This window comes from Brassica napus, unplaced genomic scaffold, assembly GCF_020379485.1.
Source record: "Brassica napus cultivar Da-Ae unplaced genomic scaffold, Da-Ae ScsIHWf_69;HRSCAF=117, whole genome shotgun sequence".
Lineage (NCBI taxonomy): Eukaryota > Viridiplantae > Streptophyta > Magnoliopsida > Brassicales > Brassicaceae > Brassica > Brassica napus.
Window position 1 is genome coordinate 22,960 of NW_026016754.1, and position 13,796 is coordinate 36,755.

Sequence of the window (13,796 nt, forward strand, 5' to 3'; positions counted from 1 at the left end):
ATTCTAAGGAATCACTAATTTATGTAATATTAATAAATATATGAGTAATTTAATCAATTTTTTAAAAAAGTACTATAAGATATTTTGTTATCGGATCAATAGTATCAGATCGCGGGTTAATAGTGAGTTTTTAGGTTTTTACCAGGTTATATCGGATTTTTAATTAACAAATTTTTCATTAAATCAGAACAGGATTATATACAATGTATCGGGTCTATAGGTTCAAACATGAATCTAGGTCAGATATGAAAACAAATTTTAAAACTCAAACATTATTATAGAACAGCTACCATATTTCGAACAAATACCATATTTTGAAGAGAAAAAAAAACAAATGATAAAAACCTAAAAACTCAATTGTTATAGTTCGAAATGAAAAATAATGGTAATTTGTAAATCAGTTTTCGATTAATAAATGAAAAACAAACAAACCCGCGCTTTCTAAGCGCGGATCAAAATCTAGTTTTGTTTAATTTGTTAATTTTATTAAGGGTATACAAGTAATTTACATATTATAGGTCCATACAGATTTATTTAGGAGGCTGCATATTTTTTTTTGGACAATTGGTCTATTATAGATTTTTGTCCGATATTATATGGTTTCACATTTATCCGACATCATCATTGAGCCCGTAAACAGAACTATACGAAAATAGTAATATCTCCCGTTTTAGGTCCAACTTTTAAGACCATGCGCAGCAGGGGTTTTAGTGAGGTTCATGGGCTCGAGTTCTAAAGGGCCGATGAATAAAAGAAAATAAAAAATGGGTTCGTTTTGATGAACCGGGCCTTAAGAGTGATATCGTATAAAGCGGGTTCAAGCCACGCGTCGTGTGGTGATTTGTTGAACGAAAGCGCGTAGAGGAGGAGGAAAGTTGGGCTTCCCCGTGTATCGACTCAATTGCTCTTCTCGACCAAAAAGCTAGGGTTTCATTGTGAGAGGCGATTTCTCGTGCGACACCATCTCCCGGAGGTTTTTTCGTTCTAATCGACGACGGAGTGTCTTCTCCACTTGCTCAGGTGAGTATCGAGTAGATTGAGGGGTGAATTGGGTTGATTTTGTGGTCGAAACTCGAAACCGTTTTCTCGGATTTCAAATCAATTTGGGGCTTTCGAGTTTGGGATGTAAATCGATATCTGGATTTCGAATAATTGCTGTAAATCGTCATGGTCGTTTCATTTAGGGTTCGTTTCTCTGAGATTTCAAATCGATAGAGGGATTTCGAGTTAGGGTTCTAAATTGATTCGGGGGTTTCGTTTAATAATTGTAAATCCTCAAGAGGGTTCGATATAGGGGTCGTTTATTATATTGTTTGGATTTTAATGTTCTAAAATAGATTCGATTTGTTTTACAGATGGATCTCTCAGAAGAGAGAAAGCATTCAAAGAGGCAAAAGGACTACATCAACATGCTTTCATACACTTGCGATTTAGAATACGGGATTCCGAGAAGGTGTTCCTGTGGTGGGAGAATCATCGACGAGGTTCGAGTGAAGCAGGAATAAGACACTCTTCCTGGGAAGTGTTTCTTCACCTGCGCCAACTACGAGGTAAGACTCTGAAGAACATTTTCATTCATTATGTTTATAAACATACGTATGCTGAATTTTTTTTGGTTGTAAACAAGGCTGATGGGTTTCACTATCGTCAGCCTTGGGTGATTGGTGTCCAGGAGCAGATCGAAAGCTTGACTAAGCGTCTGGAGGAGGCTGAGGAGGTGATGAAGTTTGTACCGAGTCTGAAAAACCAGATTGAGACACTAGAGGTTAGTAAAGAATTTTTTTTTTGTGTCACATTTTTCTCTACATATTTTTTTTAATAACTTATTATGTGAATAAGACATTTTCATTGTTGTTTCCATGTGCATGCACAGGCTAAAGGGCTCACTCGGCAGGTTGATCGCCTCACTGCGGAGGTTTATAACCTCACGGTGCAAGTAGTTGACCTGGAGAAGCTTTGCTTCGATTAACCACCAAAGGTTAGACTCCATCTTAACTGAACTAGAACTACGTGTTTTGGTTGCTTCATAGCTAGACGTTAACTAGAACTGAAGTAGGTTGAGTAGAGCTTTAAATGATCTGAACTAGCTAGAGTATAACTCGTACTTGAATTTGCTTTATCATTCATTGTTGTGTTTGTTGGTTAAAGTTTAAAAATTGTTCGAGTTAAATAAACATGATTTGATGTGTAATGAATGCTAACTGTGAATAAGTTGTTGTGTATTTAAATTTAGTTGTTGTGTAATTAACTGTGGTTGTTGTTGTGTAATTAACCTAAGTGAAACTAGTTTAAAACATAGGGAATCCACTTATAAAAACACAAACAATCCACTCTTAAAAATCACTAAAACCTCTACACATCAAAGAAAACCAAAACAGAAAATGGACCCTTTTTCCCTACACTCTCCCGGGTTTGTTAACCTGTTAGCCTCACAGAGCAGTCCACCACTAGACGTAGACTCTGCTGAGTCACCTGTTACCTCTCACGGGTTAGTTAAACCAGTGGAAAGGAGAAAGTGGTCAACTAAAGAAGACATTTTGTTGATCAGTGCTTGGTTGAACACCAGCAAGGATCCCATTGTCAGTAATGAACAGAAGTTAGGATCCTTTTGGAAGAGGATAGGGGAGTATTTCAATTCGAGTCATCACCTCGTTGGCTTCCTTCCAAGACACTGGAGTCAATGTAAGCAGAGGTGGGGAAGGGTGAATGCGGAGGTCTGCAGGTTTGTGGGATGCCATGAAAGTGCGTTGAAGGAGCAATCGAGTGGCCAAACAGAGAATGATGTCATGAAGGCTGCGCATGACATCTTCTTCAATGACTATAATGTCAAGTTCACTCTTGAACATTGCTGGAGGGAACTTCGGTTCGATCAGAAATGGAGATCACACTCTCAGCCGAAGGAGAAAAGTAAGGAAGGTGGTCCGCAAGTGGTGGCTGACGAGGAAGAGGTTAGGCCTCCGGGTGTTAAAGCTAGCAAAGTTGCCAAACGCAAGAAGCCAAACGAAGCAGCTTTTGATCGGATACAAACCATCCTAGCTCAGAAAAACACCCTATCCAAATAAAAGATCCTAGATCGCCTCTTAGCCAAAAACATAGACACACTTTCTGATCATGAAGTGGCTCTTAAGAATAAGCTAATCTCTGAAATGCTTTGATTTGGTTAGTGTATTAGCTTGTTTTTGTTTATTCAATCTGTTTTCCATTCTTTGAGTAGTAGCAGTGTATTTGGTTAGTGTATTAGCTTGTTTATTGATTTTGTTCTCTTTTGTGTTGCAGGTCACGGGTTGGAAGGTTGCGGGGTGTTGCAGGTCACGGGTTGGAAGGTTGCGGGGTGTTGCAGGTGAAGGATTTTGTTTGTTTCTATATGTTTATTGCGGATGTACTATGTGTAGGACTTTGTCTTTTGGCTGTTGATTCACGGATGTAACATATGTTGAAACAATCTCTCTATATAAACTATGTCTTTCAGTTTGTAAAACAATCTCACGGATGTAAAACAATGTCACCTCTCTTCGCTTGTCTCTTCTCTTCTCTTGTGTCTCTCTTCTCTTCTCTTGTCAACAATCTCATATCCAAAACCTAATCTCTCCGTTCAAGCAAGCTGATCGTGGTGCTCAAACATCAAACTTGAAGCTTCAAACTTCTCTCTTGTAGTAGTGAATTCAACAACAAACTTCAAGCTCCAAATCAAGGTAAGTGATAATGAAAAAAGATGATAGAATAAAGGAAAAAAATATAGATTTTGATAAAAATGATACACTAATGAGAAAAAAAAAATATAGCTTATGAAAAAATATGAAAGAATAATGCAAAAAAAAAAAATTAGATTATGATAAAAGATGATATAATGTGAAAAAAAATTAAGATTATGAAAAAAGAGGATAGAATAATGAAAAAAAAAATAGTTATGAAAAAATATGATAGAATAATGCAAAAAAAAATTAGAATTTGATATAATGTGAAAAAAAATTAGAATTTGATATAATGTGAAAAAATATAGATTATGAAAAAAGATGATAGAATAATGGAAAAAAAAAATAGATTTTGATAAAAATGATACACTAATGAAAAAATAAAAATTATGAAAAAATATAATAGAATTATAGAAATATGTACAATTGATTAAATTTTAGTTACAAATCCCCTTTTGTCATTTTAGGGGAAAAAAAAAACCACCCAATGTCTTCCTCATCAAGTGATGAAGTTGATGAAGCTTTAGAAGAAATGGTTGACCAAGTAGTTGATAATTTCATCGACTCAGTGATTCATCCTCACCCCAACAAGCCGACGAGACGAGCTTATATCGAAAGAGATCGGGAACAAGGACACAATCAACTATGGAACGATTATTTCTAGGAAAATCCTACATACCCACCGGAAATGTTTAGGAGGTGTTTTCGAATGAACAAGCCATTGTTCCTTCGCATTGTCGAACGTATAAGTAATGAAGTTCCATACTTTCAGAAAATACGAAATGCTTGCGGAAGGAACAAGCTATCTGCACTTCAAAAATGTACGGCAGCTATACGTATGCTGGCATATGGTCAATCGAGAGATACATATGACGAATATCTCCGACTTGGTGACAGTACAACACGTTTATGTTTGGAAAATTTCACTAATGCAATAATACAATTGTTTGGAGATGAGTATCTACGAAGACCTACACCTGAGGATCTTCAACGATTACTCGATGTTGGAGAGGTACGCGGGTTTCCAGGGATGATAGGCAGCATCGATTGTATGCATTGGGAGTGGAAAAACTGCCCAACGGCTTGGAAAGATCAGTACACATGTGGTTCAGGAAAGCCGACAATTGTCTTAGAAGCCATGGCATCACAAGATCTTTGGATATGGCACGCATTTTTCGGATTACCAGGTACCCTCAACGATATCAATGTTCTTGATTGATCACCAGTTTTTGATGACATCTTACAAGGTCGAGCACCTAAAGTTAAATTCAAGGTCAACAACCACACTTATCGTATGGCCTACTACCTTACGGACGGAATTTATCCGAATTGGGCAACATCTATCCAATCCATCCCACTTCCTCAAGGTCCTAAAGCAGAGCTATTTGCTGAACGTCAAGAATCCACCAGAAAAGATGTCGAACGAGCTTTTGGAGTATTGCAATCAAGGTTTGCAATTGTTAAAAACCCAGCTCTACTATGGGACAAGGAAAAGATAGGAGAGATAATGAGAACTTGTGTCATATTGCACAATATGATAGTAGAGAACGAACGACACAGATACGCTCAAATTGATACATCTGAGTTCGAGTCAGGAGAGTCAAGCAGAAATTCGAAGGTGAAAAGGAGAGAAAGTATCCATGTCGGTGATATGTTAGGCATTCGCAGAAAAGTTCGAGATACAGAGAAGCATGATCGTTTGAAAGCTGATTTAATGAAAAATATATGGCAAAAGTTTGGTAATGAAGATGAATAATGTTTGTATGTTTGTATGTTCTCGATTTATGTAATCTACTCTTAATGTATTGAATAAAAAGTTTTAAAATATTTTAAATATATTTTAATATTTTATTCATGTATTTTCAATAATTTGATTTTTTTAAAAAAAATATAAATATTATTATTTTATTCGTATGAACTTCTTTTTCTGGTTCACTAATGCAGAAAACAATAGATACAGGTTCATAACTATTCATGGACCCACAAAAAATATTAAAAAACTCTTATGGGGGTTCAGTAATACTCTTGCTCTAATATGTATTTGGTAACCCGGCTTTAAGGAAAGTGCCCCTTATAGAGAACGAGTTATCACAAATGAGAGAGTTTAGATATGTTTTAATATCAAAGGGCAGTGAGAGAGTTGTCACAAATGACGGAAGAAAAAAATAGGTGAGTTGTCACGTTTGGGTTTTGACAGCGACCCAGATTCCATGAAACACGTGAAGGATAGAGTCAAAAACATAGTTTCCTATTGTTGTAACAATTGTGAGAAGGAACAGATGCGGAAACAGATGAATAAAAGTGATGTAACTACGACACGGATATTTAACGTGGTTTACCATTAGGGCAACATCCACGGGCAAAGAGAGATCTTATTATTGGAGACGATATTGAACTAACAAAGTGCAAGTTCATGGTTACTTTGAATACAAGATATATATAGTAACATCTCGCATCTAAAACCCTAGACTAAACGGACTCATGGGCTTAAGCCCACGATCAGATGTAACATCCATAATAACTTGATGCAACGCTCTTGATGCAACCGAGTCGGTATGATGTACGTGATGTAACATCCATCGCCTAGATGTAACATCCAGATTCAAGGCATATCAACAATTCTCCACCTTAACTTGAATCCTCTCAATAACAGATGTACCAGATGCACCTTTAAGTGCCAGATGTACCAGATGCGTTTCTCTGCGCCAGATGTACAAGATGCGCCATCAGCGCTAGATGTACAAGATGCACTTTCAAGTGCCAGATGCGCCATTAACGCCAAATGTACCAAATGCGTTCTTCAACGCCAAATGTACCATCGCTCTCTTTGCCTCAGATGTCTCTTCGGACCATATGTGTTGCTATGACGAACCAGACGCCCTTTAACGGCCAGATGCTCAACTAGAGCCAGACGTTTGTCATCAGCCGGATATCCCAACGGACTAGATGTCCCAACGGACCAGATGTCCCAACGGACCAGACGCCCCAACAGACCAGATGTCCCAACGGACTAGACGCCCCAACGGGCCGGATGTCCCAACGGACCAGATATCCATGCGGACCAAATGTCTTTGCAGACCAGATGCCCCAACGGGCCAGATGTCCTTGCGGACCAGATGTCCATGCGGACCAGATGCCCCAACGGGCCGTTCGCCCCAACGAGCCAGATGTCCTTGCGGACCAGAAGCCCGAACGGGCCAGATGTCCTTGCGGACCAGATGCCCCAACGGGCTAAACCATATACATGGTGAGATGAACATTTTCAATGCACAAAATACTGATAGGTTCATCTGAAGACATCACGAACCTTGTCAACACCTCATTAATGTAGGCCTTCTGTGACAAGAACAACTCATTCTCCCTATCTCTGAAGATCTCCATCCCTAAAATCTTCATTGCTGCACCCAAATCATTCATCTCAACTTCAAAACCCAGAAGCTCCAGCTTCTCGATGTCACACTTCTCTTCAGCTAACAACATGTCATCCACGTAGAGTACCAAACAGATGAACGTCACATCCTTCAACTTACTCATGCAGACACACCAATCATAAGGACTTCTGATGTAGCCCAACTTGATTATATAGCTGTCGAATCTCTTGTACCATCCTCTGAGAGACTGCTTAAATCTACAAAGTAACTTCTGAAGCGTACACACATAGTCATCCTTTTCAGGAACTCGACAACCATCTGGCTGAGTCTTGTATATCTCCTCTAGCTCTCCATGAAGATACACTGTCTTCACATCAAATTGCTCAAGCTCCAAGTCCTGGCGTGCTACCAGCGTTAGCAACACTCTGATGGACGTATGTCTGACCATCGATGAGAATATCTCATTGTAGTCTACTCCATCTCTCTGACTGAAACTTCTTGCAACAATCCGAGCTTTATACTTAGCTCCTTCTGTCAGTGATGCTCCATCCTTAATCATGAAGACCCACTTGCATGTAACATCTCTTCTCTTTGATGGTAATGTGGCCAGGTCCCATGTATGATTCTTCTGATGAGACTCCACGTCTCTCGTTGCAACAGGCCATTTCTCAGACTCGGGACTAGAAACAGCGTCCATGTAAGTAGATGACGCATCCACTTCCTCTGCAACCTGAAGTGCATAACCCACCATATCCTCGAAGCGATATCTCTCTGGTGGCCTGACATCAACCCTTCTTGGTTGATCTTTCACGATGCTACGCTCTGTAGTATCAAGCGGTTGAATCTTCGTAGACTCCAATTGAACATCTTCTACACGCTCCTCTTGATTTTCTGTGTGTGCCTGCACATCTATCACTTCATGATCATCTTGCAGCTCCACCTGTTTATCAGTGCTACCCTTTTCTGCTTTTGAACTGGACCCTGAGCTTCTAACCATAGATGCTTCATCGAAGACACCATTCCTGCTTAGAATCATTTGGTTTTCTGATGGAGACCAGACCATATATCCTTTGATTCCATCACCGTAGCCCATAAACACTCTTAAAAGTGAATATTCAGCATATCTACCTGACCACACCTCATAAGGTATCCTGCACTCGATGCCTATGTGGGGAACAATATTTATCAAGTAGCAAGCCGTGTTAACTGCTTCAGCCCAAAACCGCTTCTCCAAACCAGCACTCGAGAGCATGCACATCGCTCTCTCTAGCATTATCTGGTTTATCCATTTTGCAACACCATCCCGCTGTGGTGTTCCTCTGTCTGTAAGATGCTTGGCAGATGTTGCATTCTTACAAAACTGTTTAAACTCTTCCGAGCAGAGTTCCAAACCAATATCAGAATGAAGCAGATCTTGCTTCGACAGATGTTGCATCCCACGATCACCCATATGTCCAAGCCTCATATGCCATAGCTTAGTCATATCTTCCTCTGGGATCTCTGGCGATGCAACATTTGCTGAACCGGTAACCGTTGTACCCTTCAGCAAATACAGAGTACCGTTCATGAAACCCTTCAGAATCACATCAGAACCCCTGTAGACATTCAAAACTCCATCGCCACCCGAATATTTGAATCCTCTCATGTCCAGAAAACTCACGGATATCAAATTCTTTGTCATTGATGGAACATGCCTAACCTTGTTCAATGTGCAGAATCTACCATCATGTGTCCTGAGCTTGATTGAGCCGATCCCAACAATATTGCAGACAAAATCATTTGCCATCTTAATCTTGCCGTCAAGTACCTCTGTGTACTTCGAAAACCACTCTCTCCTCGGTGTCATATGGTAGGATGCTCCTGTATCAAGAACCCACACATCAGAAGAGTGTGTGTGCCTGTGCACAACAAGAGCGATGTCGTCATCAGACTTGGTTTCATCCTTGGCTACTGCAACAGACCCAAACTGCTGCTCCTTCATCTTGGGACAGTCTGACTTCCAATGTCCCTTCTCTTTGCAATAGTTGCAAATATCAGATGCTTTAGGACCTCTTGGAAACGACTTCCTATCTTTCGAAGTCCTTCTGTTCTGATGTCCCTTCACACCACTGACAAACAACCCCGATGCTTGATTGTCTGTCCCTGAGCTGGATGCCTTATGGCGTAATTCCCGACTGTGAAGCGCCGACCTAACTTCTTCCAGTTTCACTGTATCTTTGCCAACAATGAACGATTGCACGAAGTTCTCGAAAGAGTTCGGCAAAGATACCAACAGGATTAGAGCAGCGTCTTCATCCTCCACCTTAACATCGATGTTACGCAGCTCCAGTAATATCGAATTTAACTTGTCAAGATGGTCGCGAAGCTCAATACCTTCTTGCATACGCAAGGCAAAGAGGCGTTGCTTCAGAAGTAGCTTATTCGTCAGAGATTTTTTCATGTACAAACTCTCCAACTTCTGCCACAAACTAGCAGCCGTTTTCTCATCCGATACTTCGATGATAATCTCGTCTGCTAGACACAACAAAATTGTTGAGAACGCTTTCTCTTCCAGAGTCTCCAAATCAGCTGCTTCAGATTTCTTCTCTGACAATGGTCCCCAGATGCCTTGTTGCTTCAACAACGCCTGCATCTTAATCTGCCAAAGTCTGAAGCTATTTCTCCCATCAAACTTGTCGATCTTCGCTCTTATTCCAGATATCTTCTCACTAGATCACAACCCGAAGCTCTGATACCAGTTTTTTGTAACAATTGTGAGAAGGAACGGATGCGGAAACAGATGAATAAAAGCGATGTAACTACGACACGGATATTTAACGTGGTTCACCCCTAGGGCTACATCCACGGGCAAAGAGAGATCTTATTATTGGAGACGGTATTGAGCTTACAAAGTGCAAGTTCAGGGTTACTTCGAATACAAGATATATATAGTAACATCTCGCATCTAAAACCCTAGACTAAACGGACTCATGGGCTTAAGCCCACGATCAGATGTAACATCTATAATAACTTGATGCAACGCTCTTGATGAAACCGAGTCGGTATGATGTACGTGATGTAACATCCATCCCCTAGATGTAACATCCAGATTCAAGGCATATCAACACCTATCAACGAAGTTATTGATTTTATTTTAGTTGTAGTTTAAAATTTAGAATTTAGAATAAAATTTTATTTATACTAAATTTTCGTAAAAAATATTATTTTAACACTTTTACAAAAACTAAAAAAATAACTAACATACATTTATATTTTTATTAATAAATATATTTCTTAATATTTGAAATAATAAAATTATTTATATGATCAATATATTTTGTAATTAGTACTCAGTTTAAAATAATTATAAATTGTATCGAATTCTAAAATAACATTTTTGTGTAAAGAAAAAACATCAAAATAACATTATTTGTGAAGAAAAGTATATTATAGATTGTGTCTTTTATTTACAAATCTTCGCTTTTAGTTCTTTTAACTACCATTCACTTTTTTTTTTGAGGGGGTGGGGGGGGGGGGGGGGGGGGTAGGGTGGGGGTTAATAGTAAATGTCCATTGAGCAGTTTTAGATATTATGATTTTAAAATAACTTTACTGAAACTGATTTAAATCTGAAACACAAAATCACTTTGCACTCTTAATAATCCTTTTTTTAAAACATAGTATCAATAATTTACTGGCAATCTGATCACCTGATCACCTGTTAATTTTTGTCAGCTCACCAGATTTTATTTGCAGGAAGAATTTTTAAGATTTTCTGAAATATTATAAATAATATTACAATATTACAAACATAGTTTGCTCTTTGGTATGTCTAGTGATTTCGACGTTGTGTTTGTTCCAAGATTTGTGCAAGGTTTTCGTTTGTGTTGTGTGAATCACTTCCTTTTGTGTCTGATTTCTTTTTTTTTCTGGGGGGTGGGTTCTGGATTCCAGCATTATTTTCAATAACTGACTAATGCATCTTATCTTTTTTTAATTTAACTTTTGTATTTTATCTATTTCAATAAAAGGAAAGCGGATAAAGAATATTTCCAAATTCGACACTTGAATAAAAGATGAACAAACATATCTAATTAGTTGAGCAATTTGTTATACCCTTAAAAACCAATGATACAAAAGAGGAAACATATACACCATGAAATATAGATGTCGAAAAAATAAAAATGATATAATATGAAAGATACAAGTAAAATTAACTCAACCTCAATATTGGAAAGGATCCTATTTTATATAGATGTGTGTGAGAGGTGTGATTCTTCAACTATTCTAAAAAACTTGTCAATAAAAAAAAAACATTTTCATGGCAAAAACCAATTATGTGATTCATCAATTTATACAAGTAAATCTCCCAAAGAAATCGACGTTAGCATAAAATTTGAAACAATCACATGAACTTCGATAAAGCAGACCTCAAGCTCTTTACAACATCCATGAGTGTCATGTCGAAATCACTCTCCTTCTGTAAAGAGACTTAAACATTAATTAGGCTGTTTTACTCTAAAATTAACAACAAATTCTTCATATATATAAATATGGATACCTTAGCTATAATAGTGATATCAAGTGTTGGTCCAAAGGGTAAAACACTTGAGTTAGTTATTGAGAAATGGAATTTCTCAACCTCGGCCATTATTTTGGCAACATGACCCTTTTGCTTCTCGCAAAGGATTTTGATAAGAACATCTTTATCTGAGAATTTTACTTCTATCTCGGGAAGATCTAAGGTCGAGGAGTCATCTTCACAACATGAAGAAGAAGATGACTGATTATTATCGTCCAAAATCAACTTAGACTTCTTCACAAGAACCATTGATTCTAATCTTCTTTCTCTCTTTTGTTCTTCAAACTCTCCCACTTTTTCTTGGAGATACTTTATATGCTTTTGTGCATCTCCCAACACAGAAGCCTTGTCCATCTATACACATAAGTTCAAATAATTAAACAAAACGTTTTTTTTTTTGGGGGATAAACCAAGAAGGGAGATTTGATGTGGTATTTACCTTTTTCAGACCAGGAACTAGAGCAGAAAGAGCTACAAATCTTTGAGTAAGTTTCTCTCTACGTTTTCTTTCGGCGATTATGTGATCTTGAGCATTTGATTGGCTTTTATACAAAGGTTGAGCTCTCTTGGCCCCTTTCCCATTCATCCAATTTGGCGGCACTTCAGCCTCAACTTCGGGGCTGAAGATTGAGTTTTGATAGGTGGGAGAAAGCTCATAATCCATCACATTTTGAGTAGCATTCTCGAAAGAGAGAATTTTAGAGGAAGGCTGATGATGAAAATGAGGCTTTGAATAAGGAGGAATAGGAAAAGAGAGTGGTGGTTGCAATTTTGGTGATATGTAAGTTGTCTCGAGGATCTTTGATGGTTTCATATCGATCAAATCATCATAAGAAGGATCATTTGTGGTTAGCATACGAGTTGGAAAAGAGTGTGAAAGCGTGTGGTGAGCTTCATGGATCTCTCCCATTATTGTGTTCATGCCATATTGTTGTATGATGCCATTTTCTTCTAATTCCTATATCAACACCACAACAACAAAAAAATAGCCCTTTCTCAAAAAAAAAAAAAAAAAAAAAACACAACAACAAAAAATAATATGATGATTTAATAGATGCAGACATATATAGAGATATCATGCACGTTTGTGTGTTTATGTATACCTGGTCAGAAAACAATCTTGTGGAGAACATATTCATCTTCTTATCTGGAAATCAAAATCTGAAAATGTTCCAATTAGGAAATATGAACATAATTAGTATATAAGTTATAAACAAGAACTTGTATCAACCAAAAAATGTATGTACACTAATAGATCTTGGCTATTTCATATTACATGATATGATTTAAAAACCGAGATCAAGAAACATTTATAAGTGGTGTGATTTAGGTTCCTTGAATTCTAAAGAAACGAAATTAGTTGGTGGAGAAGGTTATCTCAAAATAAGAAGTTTGGAGGATGTTGAACTAAAACTCAGTCACCTTCTTGGAAGCGGAGAGATAGAGGTATTGGGGCTTGTGTGCGAAGTTGTATATACGCAATTACATATATATATATATAGATACAGGTATGGATTAATTTGCATATATAAAATTTAGTCCCAATACTAATAGTATTCCGTTTTCTCCCATTTTCTTGGGTTTCATAACATGTTAACAATTAAGATATATCTATATATACATAGCCGTGCCTAGAAGTTTTCATGCCATAGCCAAATAAAATAAATATTTTTAACTTTTATTAATTGCAATAAGATAAAATCACAACAATACTTTCTTACAAACTAAATTTTTGATAAAAAATTTCCCAAAAAACGTTAGTGCTCAAATTAACTCGCAATACTTTCTGAAATTTGATTTAAATTATCACTTGAGTGTAGTTTGATCTAAATATCTATGAATATAAACTTTTCTCAAAAAAAGATATCTACGAATATAAACTATTGAAATGCTTCTTTTTTTGGTTCAATATAAAACTATTGAAATGCTTCTTTTATTAATTGCAATAAGATAAAATCACAACAATACGATAAATGCTCCCTCTGTATCATTTTAAGAGTTGTTTAAGGTTTTTGCACAAATATTAAGAAAATACAAATTTTTATGTAATTAGTTTTTGTTACATAAAATAACATTAAATAAAACTAATTCAACCAATAAAAAAAGATGCAGTATTTTATAATTGGTCAAAAAATTTAAATAACATTAAATTCCACGTAGAATTGTGAAAAC

General features: G+C 37.2%; 3 protein-coding genes across 3 annotated transcripts; 2 read left to right on the forward strand and 1 right to left on the reverse strand.

Annotated features, from left to right (window-relative positions):
* Positions 1-2,381: 2,381 nt before the first annotated feature.
* Positions 2,382-3,062, forward strand: LOC125605080 (glutathione S-transferase T3-like). The gene has a single exon (XM_048775087.1). It carries the CDS (start codon positions 2,382-2,384, stop codon positions 3,060-3,062), a length of 681 nt encoding a protein of 226 aa, XP_048631044.1.
* Positions 3,063-4,986: 1,924 nt separating this feature from the next.
* LOC125605081 lies at positions 4,987-5,448 on the forward strand. The gene has a single exon (XM_048775088.1). The coding sequence runs from the start codon at positions 4,987-4,989 to the stop codon at positions 5,446-5,448; it is 462 nt and encodes a 153-aa protein (XP_048631045.1).
* A 5,269-nt stretch (positions 5,449-10,717) lies between these two features.
* LOC125605079 (transcription factor bHLH25-like) lies at positions 10,718-12,656 on the reverse strand. Its single transcript, XM_048775086.1, has 2 exons — positions 12,064-12,656; positions 10,718-11,978 (listed from the first exon to the last, which is right to left on the reverse strand). Exons 1-2 carry the CDS (start codon positions 12,544-12,546, stop codon positions 11,556-11,558), a joined length of 906 nt encoding a protein of 301 aa, XP_048631043.1. The 5' UTR covers positions 12,547-12,656; the 3' UTR covers positions 10,718-11,555.
* Between the last annotated feature and the right edge of the window lie 1,140 nt (positions 12,657-13,796).